Consider the following 15,273-nt stretch of genomic DNA (forward strand, 5'->3'; position numbering starts at 1 on the left):
GCAGAAGTGCAGCACCAGGAACAGATCTGGGCTCCTCTCAGGAGCTTCTTTCTGCTCATATCCCACTGGCCAGTGGCCTCAGCCCCTCTCCGACCCTCTCCGGCTACCGAAGGGCAGCCCAGACGTTGCCTGGCCGGGTCTTTTTAGGCGGGGGGTGGGGAGAGGAGGAGCAAGAGTTGTTAGAGCCCTCAGGTGGTCTTTTGCTGTTTCATTCAGGGTTAAACAACCCTTAATCCGCCCTTACCGCGTGCCCTCCAGCTGAATCCCAGTGCCCATGCAGAGCTCCTAAATGGCAAGCTCGGGGATCCCTGGGTGGCTCAGAGGTTTAGCGCCTGCCTTTGGCAGGGGGCGTGATCCTGGAGTCTCGGGATCAAGTCCCGCGTCGGGCTCCCTGCATGGAGCCTGCTTCTCCCCCTCTGCCTGTATCTCTGCCTCTCTCTCTCTCTCTATGTCTATCATGAATAAATTAAAAAAAAAAAATGGCAAGCTCAACGCGGCCCTGGCCCTGGGAAAATGGGGTAGGAGTACATACGAAGGTGTACAAAAAATATACACAATAAGGTACTTTCTTCAGGGGCCTGAGAGGTTTTTTTGTTTTGTTTTGTTTGTTTTTGGTTTTGTTTTAGCATATAGGCACTGCTTAGGGGGAGAACAGATTGAAAACCACCTATTAGTGAGTGACCACTGAGAAAAGTGTCTGAGTACTGATTGAAAATGAATACACTAAAAGAGCAGATGGGAATGGGGTGAGGTTTATTGAAAGAGGCTTCTTAAAGAGGAGGATTATTATTCACTGAGCATCTCGGTGGTCTTGGAGCTTTGCAGAAGGTCCAATGAACAGTTTTGAGTCAGGCCTTGTAAGTCAAGCATTCAAATGGGGCATACACCTTAGGCAAAGGCCAGTGGTGGAATCAGGGCAAGTGGGCTAAGCTGGGGCCTGGGAGAGGTGAGGTTTGGACAAAAGAGAAATTGATAAAGACCCTCAGATGCCATTTTCAACATCTAGATTTAATTGATGGACAACGAAGTTCTTAAGCAGTTAGACACGAAGGAAATATTCCAGTGAAAGAAAATTTACAATGGCGGGTGGGGGAGAGAGGATGGACAAGGAGGCTCAGTGAGGTTTTTGCTGGAGTCCAGATGAGAGGCTTGGAGTCCCGGGCTGGGTGTGCCTTTGCCACGCAGAGCCACGATGCCTGATGGGGGCCTGGTTGGCCACTGTGGCTGGGGAATGGGAGGGCTGCAAGTGTGGCCTCCTAGGGGGGCAGAGTTGTCCTGGCTGCCCCTTGTTGGGGGCTGCAGACTGGCTGTGGATGAAAGGTGGGGCTGTTTCTCGTGGGCTCTGAGGAAGGACTTGGGCAGTAGGATACTCATTCATTCACTTTCTCATTCAAACATTTTCCAAGTCTCCACCACATTATCTGGAACTGTGCTACCTGAAGACAGTAATACAGGGACACAAGACCCTCTGGGTGTCTTGCCCTTACAGAGCTAACAGCTAGTAATGCAGATAAATGAGGACATTATAGCACAGTAAAGCAAAAGCAGTGACAGAGACATCAGTCAAGACTGCTGTGGAGCCTGTAGCTGGCTTGGCCTCAGTCAGAACTCAAGATGAAGACTTCTTGAAACGTGGGGCAGAGGTAGGGTCCATGGAGATCTCAGCCTGGTCCCTCTTATCCCCTGAACTCTTGACTGTTGGGTTCAGATCATTAATCTAGAGAGAGCCAGTCCTACCTTTTGACCACCCTCCCACCAACTCAACTGCAGCCTAGTGCCCCATCTCTGTGATTACTGGCTATGGTGCTTGTTGCCTCAAGACTCCCCTAATCTCTCACAGGCACTGATTTGCAGCCTCCCCAAGAGCTCCTTGGGGCCTGACTCCCAGACTCAAGGAGCCCACATATATTGGATGTGGCATCCCCATGGTGATAAGACCCAGGCTAGAAAGAAAGGGCTAGAAGGGGAAAGAGCAGAGGCTTTCTCTCTCTCTCTCTCTTCTCAAGTTTGTCCCTTCCCAAATGTCCTCTTACAGCTCTCTCCATCCTGTTTTTCCCTCCTCCACTGAGCCTGGAAAGGTGCTGTTTGCCCTGTGCTTGATTCCCAGGGCAACAGTCCAGGCAGCAGGTGTGTGTGTTGAACAAGGCCATCTCTGGAGCAGAGTGGCTAGAGATGAGCTTTGTTTAAATATTAAATAAGTCAATTATTAATCAAGCCTGGCTTGGTGCCCAGCTACCCACTGTCTCTATTTGGGAGGGCCTGGACTGGGGCAGGGAGGGCCGTGGGATAGTTTGTGAGGATACTTGCATCTCATGAAGCTGACAAGCAGCTTTTGGGGTTGGATTATGCAGCTCAACACAGAATAGGCCAGAGAATCAGCAGAAAGATGTGCTGGATAGCATATAGAGCACAGTACTTGTGAACTGGGCACCAGTGATGTGTACAGAATGTCCAGTTCTACATTTTATACAGGGACTGAAGCAGCGTCCTGTTTCTAGCCAGAAACCTTGGGCACTGCAGTCCTGGCCCAGCCCCACAGCTGGGCTCCTGAAGAAAACAAGACTGTGTGAAGAAGTCTGGGACATGAATTGGGGTAGGAGATGGATTGGAGGGAGACAATCACTGGGTCACTAAAACCATGGTTCCTGAGCCCTCCCTAGGGGAAGGAGGTTGGTCTGGCATCCAAGGTACACATGGAATCACACAGAGTCAGTAGCTGGTGCACATGGCTTCACATACATCAGTTCCATACACACAATTACAAACCCCCATGTACCCAGATCTTCCACAATTGCACCCACTGCAGTTAGACACTATGCATGCAAGTTGTCCCCTCTCCAGCGCTCTAGTCCTCTCTGCATTGGTCACCCTCCTCTTGCCCTCCAGCCTCACCAGTCATACGGGTGTCTAGTCCCAGCTCCACCATTCAGCTCTCATCCACGGAGGCTTCTTGTAGTGCTGCATGAAAACCCGAATGGTCAGGCTGATTGAGCACAGCATCAGGATGAGGCAGAGGCTTAGCAGGATCCACTGTCTTTTGGCAACTAGACGGGGGTCCATGGCTATGCCCAGGAAGTAGGCCTTGGGCTGTGTCTCAGGTGCGCTGGTATCTCGGGAACCGCTGGCCTGGGCTTCCGTGGCCGGAGCATTGGTTGCCTGAGGCAGTGACTTTTTTTCCAGGAAGTATAGCCTGTAGGCCAGCAGTAGCGCTGCCAGGAACATGATAAAGCTGAGAGCCAGCAGCACCCACTGCCCATATTTGGCCTGGTCAGGGTCCAGCTCTAGATTCAGAAATGCCACCTTCTCTGTGTCTTTTTCTGTAGAAGACATGGGAGTCTTACAGAACAGATAAAATGAGGAAGGGAGCCCTGGGGTGTCCCCTGGAAGTCAGAGTACCTGACTGCCACTGGCCTCCTCCCTCAGCCTCAGGCACCTACCTTCCAAGGCATAGGTGAGGTCATTGCCCTGGAAGGAGAGTGAGAAAGAGGAGTAGAAGGGAGAGGAGGGGGAGATGGGCATAGCTAGCGCTCCATCCCCATGGTGCCCAGTGGTGGCTCCGTGCAAGGTTCAGGAGAAAAGAAGCCCACTCTGTGCTCAGATGCCAACCTGGCACTCTAACTGAATGCTGTGCAAGGAAGCAACTGAGCCAGTGGCTAGGCCATGGGCCGTGGTCTTGCCAAGGCTGCATCAGGTGCAGATTGGGTCACGTAGGAACAATGCTGTTGTTTGTTGGAGCCAGGTCATAGACAGACTAAGGGTTAAGGCTGGATTGGGGTGGGGACTGGCACAGGGCAGGCTAGGGTAGGGCTTGCGGCTATACCAGAGCTGGCGTCAGGGTCAGATTATCAAACCTTCAAAGGTACAGCTGAAGTCTGGCCAGCCCAAGATCTCCCCCTGCCGCACATTCTCGGTGACCAGCCAGTTCAGCAGGGGCTTGAAGTAGGTCATGAGGGCCTTTGTAGACATTTGGGTCTGCCCAGTTATCTTCTGCAGGACTTCTGGCCAGGGCTTGCTTGAACCCAGCTTTAGGACATCCCTGGGAGAGTGGATACAGCTGTGAGGCTGTGTGGGAGCATCAGCTGGTGTTGCTGAGATTCCCTCAGTGTGCCCAACCCTGCCCTATGGCTCAGGGCATGATCCTGGAGTTCCAGGATCGAGTCCCACATTGGGCTCCCTGCATGGAGCCTGCCTCTCCCTCTGCCTGTATCTCTGCCTCTCTGAGTCTCTCATGAATAAATAAATAAAAAATCTTAAAAAAAAAAAAAGATTCTAGAGAAGTTCAGGAGAAAAGACATCTTCCCATAGAGCGCAGTGCAGTGGATAAAATCACAAGCTCTGAAATGAGACTGACCTGGGTTCGAATCCTGTGGGGCCTCAGGCAAGTGACTTAACCTATCTGAGTCTCAGTTTTCATATTCGTAAAATGGAGATAACAGCACTACTTCCTCGGACAGGCATGATGATTAAATAGACACAATGCTGGGATCATAGTAGGCAGGCAATAAATGTTAGCTGCTTGTTATTGTTATTGCCACTGTGATGATTATTATTCTCCTGGACTCAGATAGGTATAAAGTCTTGAGGCGCTGTTTCCCATAAGGTGCTCTGTGTCAGTAGGGGAGGAGCCACTCCCTTCTGGTCTCACAGGGAGCGTTTGAGAGGATTAGGGAGATCGAGAGCGTGGGATGTGTTCTGTGTACTGCCTGGAGCACTGCACAAATGTCAGCTGTGTCTCAAAGTACGCCAGTGTTTGGTGGCAAGGGGACCAGCCTGAGGTTTGGTGGGGGCACAGAATGTGCTGAAGCCAGGGCTCTGGGCTGCTCCCCACCAGGGCCCCCTATGGAGACAGTGGGGGGACATTCGTTGATCCTTCTTAATCTGTATCCCCATCTAACCAGGAAAGAGATGGGCTCTAGAGACCCACAAGTCAGACCATGGAGTCTAGACAAACAGGAACAGCTTCAAGATTCAGCAGTGCTACTTATGGGCCTATAACCTCAGGCCATCAACTCATCCCCTCTTAACCTCAGTTTCTCTATCAGTAAAATGGGCCCTATTAATATCCGCCTTTCACTGTGGTGCAGATCAAGCCACATGTTGGTGGTGAAAGAGGGCTTTGTAGCACGCACATATTTGCATGCATCGCTTCATAACCAGAAGAGAAAGATTGACGGGGAAACTAAAATTTAGTGGACCCTTGACAGAAACCATGAGAGATATACATAGTTAAGATCCTAGAGAGGGACACCTGGGTGGCCCAGTGGTTGAGTGTCTGCCTTCAGCTCAGGGCGTGATCCTGGAGTTCCGGGATCAGGTCCCACATCGGGCTCCCTGCATGGAGCCTGCCTCTCCCTCTGCCTGTATCTCTGCCTGTCTCTCTGGGTCTCTCATAAATAAATAAATAAATAAATAAATAAATAAATAAATAAATCTTTTAAAGAAAGATCCTAGAGAAGTGCAGGAGAAAAGTTATCAAGACTAAAAGAAAAACAAAACAAAATCTCACAACTAACTGCAGGTAAGAGGATTTTATCAGATACTAGGTCCTGGGGGCAAGGAAGGATCTGATGGGGGATGAAATTTTCAACCATTGGAAATCTACCTATTTGGAAACAGTCCTTCAGGCTCGGTGGGACAAGAGGTTTGACTAAAGCCCAGCTCACAGCCAATGTGGCCAGCATGCAAGACTGGCAAAGGTGGCAACTGGTCACTTCCTGGAACCCTCAGCTCCAAGATGCCAGCAACGGGCCCCATGGACAAGGTCAGGCCTACCATGGCTGGCCAGACGAGCCAAGGGCTTTGGGAACTTGGACCAAGTCCACCTCAACTCTCCATTCCCAGAAGAACCAATCCAGAGCAATCACATATAGGAAGATGAGTCAAATTCTAAGATATATTAGGTAAAAGAGCAGCCAAGAATCTTGCCCTACCTCTTCTCCTCCACAAGTACTCATTCCCCCCCCACACACACAACCTATATTCCACTCTGCTGCTGTCTCACTTCCCCAAATCTCACGACATCCCCCTTTCTCAGAGCCCTCTCCTTTGCCCTCTGCCCAGAAGATATCGAGATAGCATTCAAAGTCCTAAATGTGGAACTTGGGGTCTTCCCTGGAATCCAGGGGTTTGATGTCAATGTGTGAGGATGGATGAGCAATGACCAGTGATGACTCGCAGGGCCTCTACATGCCTTGGTGCCAAGTCAGATCCTGTGAGCCTTGTGTGGCCTGGTTTGGTGGGGTGGTGGTAGGAGAGGGGAAAGTGAGGATGACCGAGGTCAAATGTCCCACCAATCAAGTGGTGAAGGCTCAGCATTAAAAGTGAGTTGATGTGTAGAAAACATGTCTGCTATTTCTTGCACGCCTGCTTTGGGGGACAGAGATCCCTCCTTGGTCGCCTGACATGACCTCTTCACCCTCTGCATGTTCACCAAAGCCCTTTCCTACTGCACCTGCTCCTTTCTTGTATTATGGTATTGATTTATCCTGTGGCCCATTGCCCCCTGCTGGACACAGGGTAGGCTGATTGGCATGTGCACAAGTGAATATTTGCTGAATGAATAAATGATGGGCAGCTAGAGACACGAATGCAGAGAGCAGAAAGGCCGCTCATGTTCCACACATTCAGGAAAGCTCAAACATGGACAGTTGGCTACAATAAACCCCCGTAGTGTGAAAAGATGGAAAAGCGAACAGACTAGGTTGATAATCAGCATGCGAGGTGCAGCCCTCCCTGGGAGCAAAGCCAGGGAGGGGATCAGTCCTGCAACTCCATCTGGCCTAGTGGTTACTGACAAACTGCGTGGTGGAATCACAAATATGCTCATTAAATTCACAAAGGATACCAAATGATGCGGCTATATTAATCCTCTGGGATAGAGGAGTAAAACTCAAGATGACCTTGACCAATTAGGGCAATGGATCTACTGAAATGGGCTGAAAATTAGTGAGGAAAAGACCATGTCAGTGGTTGGAGCACTGATTTTAGAGCCAGCAGACCTAGACCTGCTAGGTCTAGCTGCTCTAGACCGAGATCTAGAGACTTAGATCTAACCTCGGACCAGACCTGTATCCCTTGATTAGTGGAGGCAATAGCATGGATGAGAATGTGTTCTACAGTCCATTTGAGGCTCAAAGTCTGATTTTGCATTTGCTAGATGAGTGATGTGCAATCACATTATTTCTCTTAGCTTTAGCTTCATTATTTATGAAATGTGGCTAATCATATCCACTTTGCACGTTATAAGCTGCTAACGTGAGACCTTGTAAGAGTGCTCCTGAGAGAGCCTAGCCTCTACTAGCAAATGCTTCCCACCATCGGGTCAGCCTCCCACCCTTCCATGTTTGCTTCAGGACCAAAACCAACCCCACAGAGGCAGGAACGGAAAGGATGGCTGGAGGCAAAGTGCAGGAAAAAAGATTGGGGGTAGGGAGTCGAAGTGGACTACATGCTGACCAGAGCACCCTGAGGTTGGTGTGAAAGCAACTGGATCAGCCTGGGAGCTGGATGCAGGCACCTCCAAGAAGAGGTGGGAAAAGCAGTATGCACCCAAGGGTGCATCAGATGCTGCTAAGGGTAGGCAAACACCTTGAGAGGAAAGGATGAAGGGATTCAGATGAAAGTCTGAAGGCTGAGGCAGGATTCCAGCAGTGGCTTCCCACCTGGGATAGTCTGATTTATTGGTATGTGTGAGTGTGAGTCTGTGCATGTGGGTGCATATGTACACACGTGTGTGTATGTGTGGTGGTGACTGTGTGAAGTTTGCATGTGAGTGTGTGCATGTATGTGGGTGTGAGAATGACTCTGTGTATGTGTGTGTGTGAGAGACAGAGAGAGAGAGAGAGAGACAGAGAGAGAGAGAGAGGGCAGGAGGGGCTAAGCCATTTCTCTTGACCATAAAGGGGCTACACAAAAGGAAATGGACTCCAATTACTGTAGGAGAGACTGCAGTATGACACAAAGACAAACTTCCACCAAATTATAAGGTCAATGAGGCTTGCTCAGGGTGCCTAGAGTGGCTTAGGGAGGAGAGGGGGCCAGGGACAGGCTTCCAGCCAGCGGCAGAAGAGTTAAGAACAAGTAAGGAAGGAGAGCACTCACTCCAGGAGCTTCCCAGCCTTCTTGGAGTTATAGATGTCACACCGGTGCAGTGGCCCTATATGGCCTGAGGCCTTGCACAAAGACTCGTGGAACTGGAACTGGAGCACGAGGCTGAGGAAGTACCTGGGTAGAGAAATGTGAGGGCAGGCTGGGGAGCTGGTGTCAGGAGTGGGAAGCCCAGAGCCATTTGGAGCCTGGCAACTCCCACATGCAGTTGTCCGAGGGCTCCGCTAGGGCCCAGTCTTGCTGGGCAGAGGCTCCTCTGGCAAGGTCCCACATTAGCCTGGCCTGAGAATACTGCAGGGGCTCTCCTTCTTAGCCTTGCCTCCTCCTCTCCTGCCCTCCTCTTGGACAGCAGGGGTGCTTTAGAATATTCCCAACATCTCAGCCCTCCATGTGGGACCTGATCTAAAAGCCCAAATTATCCCAGGGTGTGGCCCTCAGGAGGCTCTTCAATCCAATGGAAGAGATGGGGGAGGGGAGACAGGGAGACCTTTGGATCTAGGGCCTTCCTGGAAATCCTCAGCCTGATTCCTAGGCCTCCAACTCCCAGAGCTGGTTCTGCTGGCAGGGCCCAGACTGTTACCGTAGGTAGGGCACACTGGCAGAGATGTGGAACTTGGCACCAGGATCAAAGTCCTCCTCTGTTCGAGGGATGGGGGGGCACAGGCCCTGGTACTTCAACCTGCCAGTGAGAATAGGATGCTAGTACCACCCAGCTGGGTTCTCAGAGCCTTACCCTTCGACATATTTGCACAGCCATCAAAACTGGACTCAGTGGGCACAGGACACTTAATGCATTTTTAGAGATTAAATGAGTTGAAAACACATGGGATTGGGAATCAGAATCAAATAATAACAGTAGTTAACACTGACTTCCTCTGTGGAGGAACCATGTTAAGACACTGACAGCCTTGGTTCTCAGGACATGGGAGGGAAGGGGCTGGGCAAGGTCTTGCTTCTAATGCTAACAATGGAGATGGTTACAGACCAATCAACAAGGTCGTGGCATCTGGCAAGAAGGGCCAAGGAGAAACAGAATAGCATCTCTGTGGCATAGCACTGTTATTATTCCCATTTTACGGATGAGGAGACCAAAGTTTAGAGGTCAGGGAACTGGTGGGAGGTCGTAGAACTAGTCACTGGCAGATCACATTAACTTTCAAGTTCAGGTCTGGCTTTGTACTTCTGTGCTGTGTGACTGTGCAAAAGTTAATGATTGTCACTGATCCCTGTTGCAAAATGTTGTCTGTAAATGGGATAAAATTTTGGGGAAGGAGACAAAGCCTATGAAAGGTTCTCATCGTTTGATTGTTGGTGCACTGGTTGCCTCCAAGCCATTCTCTGGGGCTGCCAGACAGTCAGAAGGTGGCTCCCAGTTGATAGAGCCTTTCTTGTTCAGGTCCAGGAAGTTGCCACCTCTGTCCCTTAGGCCCTGGCTTCCATCATTGATAGTGGTGGGTGCCATTGACCCTGGGAGAAAAGGGGCCCCTGCAGGTACCCCAGATGGCTGGTAAGGTTGCACTTAGAAGGGTACAAAGTCAAGACTCTGCCAACTTCACTAGTGAGGACTGGACTTGAATTTGGGGTTCAGGGTAGGAGAATAAGTGGATAGAGAAAGGAGCACCCAGCTTTGCCACCCTGGGTTGCTGTGTGACCATGGGCTGGTCACACATTCTTCTTCTGTGAATGACCACGGGATGTTGCACAGGTTCAAAGAAATGTAAAGGCCTCGTGCAGAGCTCGCAGCCCCTTCACAGCCACTCTAGACCATGCTGTGACTGGAACAGGTCAATCTGAGTGAGGCCTGGTGGAGGTGGAACGCCCTGGCCATGGGCACTCATTATCCCATCAGACCGCCAGTGGTTGGTAAGGAAATGCAACACGGATGCCCCTCACTCAAGAGTGGTGCTCCCTGACTGCTGGTGGGCTCTTTTGGCAGCCAGTTCTCACCTTGGACATGCCTGAGGTTGCTAAACCAGAGGCAGTTGTGCATGTGTGTTGGGGCAGCAGGAAAAGGGGCGGTGGGCCTGCCTCTCTCCCATGGGGACTCCCTATGGAAGGGAAAGAGCTCAGCCGCCATGCTCCTGCTAGCCCCACTAAGAAGGGAATAGGAAGGGAGAGGAGGAGCAAGTGGGCCTCCCTAGTGGTCAATGGAAGAGCCCAGGTGCACCCTCATGTGAGCTTCCCAGCCACCCAGGAGCAGACAGGGCCACTTCTAGGGACCCTAGAGAGGTGAAGAGGTCTGCTCAGTGCTGGTGCCAGATGCAGCGTGAGGCCTCATAATTGCCCATGCTGGCCCTATCCACTGTAGTACAGACGCTTTTATCTGGTGACAGCAAACAGCCAACACTACCCCTGATGGTCCCCAAGTGCCACCAGCGTGGCACACCTAACACTGCCCTCCAAGGAGAGGCAACAGCTTCCTACAGCAAATGGGCAGTGTCCTTAAAGCTGCCCGGAAAGCCTCACCCACCAGGGGTGGGAGGGGGCGGAGAGGCCCGGGCAGCCGTCCTCCCCACCTGAGGTTCCACCACTCCTGGTTGTAGACATTCTTCTGGATGGTGCCATCAAAGACCTTCCAGCGGAACAGGTCCATCAGGTAGGAGAAAGGGATGAAGGCAATCTTCTCCAGGGCAACGCTCATCAGGAAATTGACCTCCTCCTCTGGGGAAGGTGGGGCAGTCAGGGGGTGGCTCCTGGCTCTCCCTCCCTTTAGGTTTGCCCAGAGGGCCGGAGCTGCAGCCTCAGGCTTGGTTGCCCTGCTACGGTCCTCTTGGTTCCCGTCACCTGAGTCTTGGTGCTGGTGACTGAGAAGGCCTCTGTTGAGCAGGTGCTTGTGGGAGGAGGCTGAGAGGGTGATCACTGACCCCACGGCCTCTTCAAAGGCTGGGTTGGCGCCTGCGCGGAAGATCACAGAGAGGTTCCTGTACTGCAGGAAGTACTGGATATGGCCCATCTGGTGGAAGATGGAGAGCAGGTCTTCTACGGTCACCTCGGTGCACTTCTTTATCCTAGGGTTAAAGGGCAGGGGTCAAGGAGCATGGGGAGGCCCTGGGAGAAGGGGAGGTCTCTCCATTTGGACTCCATTAAGGGACTGGGGTAGTTGGGCTGGAGACCACCGAGGCCTTGGGTGCTGTCCCTTCTCACTCCAGGTCCCCTTCACCCACGTGCCAGCTTGCATCCCCCTCTGCTGCCTGGCTCCAGCCCTGCTCACACCCCTCCTCACACACCTCCCAAGACAGGCAGACAGAGGGAAAGCGGATGGAGTGGAAGAAGAGTGAGAGTGGGGCAGGAGAGTGGTGCTGGCGCAGGGTGAGACCTGAAGTCCCTGCCATTGTAAAAGTCCCAGGCAGAGGCATGGCATTCCACCTCCCGCCCGTCGGCTGGCCTTTCCATCATCGAGTTTTTCCAGAAGCTGGGAGGGGTAGAAAGCATCCCCAGGGAGGTGAAGAACTTTTCAGCCTCTTCGAACATTTTTGAGGGCTTCCAGTGCTGTGGGGAAGAGTGGGTACATGGGGCTGTGCCCGGGGGTGCAGAACAGGCAGGGGCAGATGGAGGCAGTATACTAACCTGGCTTTTCATGATCTTTGTGATATCCTCAGGGGGTTTCTTTGGGAAGGGCAGGACCAGGTCTAAGATGTTGACCCAGGACTGAGCCCACATGTTCCCTGGAAGGAGAGTGGAGGGACTCAGGGGAGGCAGGAGACAGTTTCTCCCTTTACCAAGTGCCAGCTGGGAGGCCGACTCCGCCCAGCCCACCCTGCCACCAGCTGGGGCTTTACCCAGAAGGTGGGCAGGGATGGGCCCCCTTGGGTTGATGATCTTGGGCCCGTAGTGGCGATGTAAGGCCCGGCGCACGTAGGCGTGGAGGTTCAGGTAGAGTGGCTGCAGCTCCTGGTAAAGCTGCTCCAGATCGTCTTCTAGCGTTTCAGACTCATACTTGGACCGCCACAAGGCCCCCATGTCTTTGTAACCTAGGGCAGGAGAGAGGCACTCACCACCCACCCTCCCTTCAGTCCTGGCCTGGCAGGCAGGAGACGCAGGCACTTTCTGGGGGAAGGCACTTGACCTCCCTCCCCCTCAGGGTCTTCATCTGCCAAATGGGCAGCGTGTCTCCCAAGGTCACCGTTTCAGATTGGATGAGATCAGGGGTGGAAAAGCACTTAGCAAAGTACACCCTCGGTGCTCCTCACTGTGCCTGGTTGAATAGGACCCAGGTAAGGTCTGGGTCCTCATACCCACCTTGATCCCCACCCGTCCAAGCCCTAAGACCACTGGACTCCTTTCCAATCCTCCCAAAGACTGGCTCCTCCCATCGTGGGGCCTAGGAGGCTCTTTCACTTCTTGTCTGCCTTCTTTCAGGCCTTGGGGAAATGTCTAGAGGCCTCCCCTTCTCCTCTCTCAGCATTTGTCCAGAGATGTGCATTTGCACAAATCTTGTCTGTCAGACTGTAAGCCCTACCTAGGAGGGCAAGGCATCTTTTCTGTCTTTTCACTTATGTATCCTTAGAACCTCTCCAGGACCTGGGACACAGCAGGTGCTCAAGCAATGTTTGCAGACCAATGGTGAATGAGCCACCTTTGCTTCTCCCAGCTGCAGGGCTCAGGGTCCCCATCTCCAGGTCCTACTACTGCCTTGACTCCCTGCAGACTCTGCTTTGCCCTTCCACCAAGGCCTGTGCTGTGTGCTGTCTGCACAGGCTGGGCTGGATGGGTTGGTGGCAGGGGTTTGGGGGGTTTGGGGGTGGTGGTGGTAGTGTAAGGGCCTCACCGTTGAGGTTAGCAGCCTTGTTGCTGAGCTGCACATAGCGCTCAAAGGTGATACGGAGCTGACGACCCACAGCATCCCGCCAGCCCTGCCAGGCCCACAGCAACTCCTTCTGGTCGCGGGAGGTAGCCATGACTTCTTGGAGGTCTGTGCCCAGAAAAGCCAAAGTAGGACCCACCCACTTCTGCTTGTCTTCTGCCCTCACCTGCCTAAAGCAGCCCCCCTACCCCCACTCTCCAACAAGTGAGTGCGGTTGGGGCAGGGAGGCAATGGGAGTCGGGGTAGGCTCGTGGACAGGGCTGCTGCCAGAGACTTTGCAGTTGGACAGGGGACTGGGCTTGGGTGCTCACCAGGCTCCAGGGGCATGCAGGGTCCCTCATTCAGGCACACCTGGGCCATGCTGTATGTCGTCTCCATGTAGGCCAGAAGCTGATTGTACTGCGGGAGCAGGTGTCACCTAGGGCAGGCCTGTGCCCTGGGGCCCACCCCCAGTGCTAGCCCCACCAGCTGGGAGGGGTAGGCCTGAGGCAGCTTCCCACCAGCCTCTGCTCCTCTCCTCCCCCAGAGGAAGCTCTGGCCCTGCCTGCCAACCTCCCTCTGCCCAGACACCTCTGCTTCTCGCCCGGCCAGCCCGGCCAGCCCGGCCAGCCCGGCCAGCCCACCCACCCCTGGGGTGGGGAGCATGTGCCTGGAGACCTGGGGGCTCCGTCCATCACCTCCTGGAGCTCGTCCTGGGGCAGGGCCGCCTTGTCTATGTTCAGCAGCTTACTCAGCAGGCGCTTCACATCCGGGTCCTGGAACCTGGAGGTCTTAAACAGGCGGGCCTGGGTGCCAAAGTACAGCATGTGCTTGGATCTCTCTGAGTCCTTGTGCAGCTGGAATGAGGGTCGCCGTACTTACCATGTGAACGTGGTGGAGGGAGAAAGGGCCCACATCGAGCTCCAGAGTCACGCCCCCCCCCCCAAAAGCATCCTCTGAGGGTTCAGAATCACTGAAGATTTGCTACAAGAAGGGAAGGAGTCTGGGTCCTTAAAAGCAAGGAGATGATATTTATGAGGGGAAAGAAACAAGAGATTCTTGCTCAGAGAGCTTTGGGGGCCACCAAGAGGCCCAGAGCTTGCAGCCTGCTTTTACATGTCCTTTAGGGATTCCCTCTTTCCTCTAGGTCTGGACAGGGGCAGAAGATGTGGATCCCGCCCCCCCCCCCCCCCCGATCCTCGAGAAGAGCAAGGAAGAAGGGGCTGGAATTGAAGTGGTACCACACCATCTCCTCCCGATTTTTCTTGGTGATGTTGGTGACATAGTTCCAGGTGGCCTCCATGAACTGGCTCCACACAATTTGGGCAGTTTGGTCATAAAACTGCAGGAACGCCTTTGCCACGGTCTCATTGTAGAACCTGCCTGTGGAGAAGGAGGTGGACATAATGATGTCCCGGGAGGGGCCTGCCCCTGACTGGTCCCCTTTTCTGCTCCCATATTTCTTCAGGTCTCAGCCCCACCTAAGCTCTGATGACCTTGGTACTGAGCCATGGCAAGAGCTGCCCATAACAGAAGAGAACAAGTAGGAAAGGTCCATGGCAAGTCCATCTTGTGCCCATGACCAAGAGAACAGCTGAGCTGAGTGAGGCTATGGGCCAATCAAGGTCCAGCTCCATATTGTGACATCAGGGGCTGAAGGCTTAGCCATGGAATGTCAGAACTGGAAAACCCCCACCCACCTTCTGGTCCAGCTGTTCCCATTTTACAGGTGAGGAGACTGAGGTCAAGTCATGTGACTGGGTTCACACAGCTAGATAGTCACAGAACCAAGGAGAGAACCAGTGCTCTTAACTTTTAAGCCAAAGCTTCTTCTAGTCTATTTGGTCACCTTTCCTTGGTGACCACCCTTGGACCTTGGCCAGGGATTGAGGAGACCCTCGCCCTCCACAGGCTGGTCTCTGAGAAGGTGATGATGATAGGATGATAGATGAATGGATGAGTGGATGGATAGATGTATGGAAGTGACATCTCTGGGTCTCTGGAATCCAGCAGCACAGCTGTCTCTCCCTGTTCTTCTGACTTGACCTCCTATGTTCTCATTTTTGGCCTCCTTCTCTCTTACGGCATGTGTAATCTCTCCTGGGGCAATGCAGGGCCCTTCCTCCCTTCCCCTGGTCCTTATATCTGTTTCCCCAGGGATAGCGTGATGCTATGAGTTTGTAGTCCAGCGGAAGCACAGAAGGCAGAGGGCTGTGAGGGCTGTGGGGGAATGTGTGGCTGGTACTTTCCATTCGGGATGCATGTGCCAAAGTACCTGAGCCTGGTTTGAGCACCAGGTGGCAGGACCCTGGCTCTCTGCTAGCCTTTGGTGACTCATCACTAGCCTGACACGCTTAGTTTGGGGGAGATGAGCCCATCTATCT

At 52.9% G+C, this 15,273-nt stretch overlaps 1 protein-coding gene across 2 annotated transcripts; it reads right to left on the bottom strand.

Annotated features, from left to right (window-relative positions):
• Window positions 1-989: 989 nt before the first annotated feature.
• Window positions 990-14,528, bottom strand: LOC140607003 (angiotensin-converting enzyme-like protein Ace3). 2 transcript variants are annotated; one of them, XM_072781236.1, is made up of 15 exons: window positions 14,371-14,528; window positions 14,136-14,272; window positions 13,588-13,746; window positions 13,222-13,309; window positions 12,875-13,018; window positions 11,886-12,077; window positions 11,674-11,771; window positions 11,423-11,595; window positions 10,891-11,114; window positions 10,623-10,767; window positions 8,687-8,785; window positions 8,101-8,223; window positions 3,852-4,036; window positions 2,893-3,317; window positions 990-1,307 (listed from the first exon to the last, which is right to left on the bottom strand). In XM_072781236.1, the coding sequence occupies exons 1-14, from the start codon at window positions 14,456-14,458 to the stop codon at window positions 2,908-2,910; spliced, it is 2,265 nt and encodes a 754-aa protein (XP_072637337.1). In that variant the 5' UTR covers window positions 14,459-14,528; the 3' UTR covers window positions 990-1,307; window positions 2,893-2,907. The 2 variants fall into 2 exon arrangements, with proteins under 2 accessions (XP_072637337.1, XP_072637336.1); XM_072781235.1 differs by having other exon boundaries at window positions 10,623-11,114.
• Window positions 14,529-15,273: the final 745 nt, after the last annotated feature.

This window comes from Canis lupus, chromosome 16, assembly GCF_048164855.1.
Source record: "Canis lupus baileyi chromosome 16, mCanLup2.hap1, whole genome shotgun sequence".
NCBI lineage: Eukaryota > Metazoa > Chordata > Mammalia > Carnivora > Canidae > Canis > Canis lupus.

Coding starts and splice junctions, on each gene's coding strand:
- LOC140607003 (XM_072781235.1), bottom strand. CDS start 14,458: ATGGACTTGCCATGGACCTTTCCTACTTGTTCTCTTCTGTTATGGGCA. Junction 13,747..14,135: donor AGAAAAATCGGGAGGAGATG/GTGTGGTACCAC, acceptor CCCTCATTCCAG/CTGCACAAGGACTCAGAGAG. Junction 11,115..11,422: donor TACAATGGCAGGGACTTCAG/GTCTCACCCTGC, acceptor CTTTAACCCTAG/GATAAAGAAGTGCACCGAGG.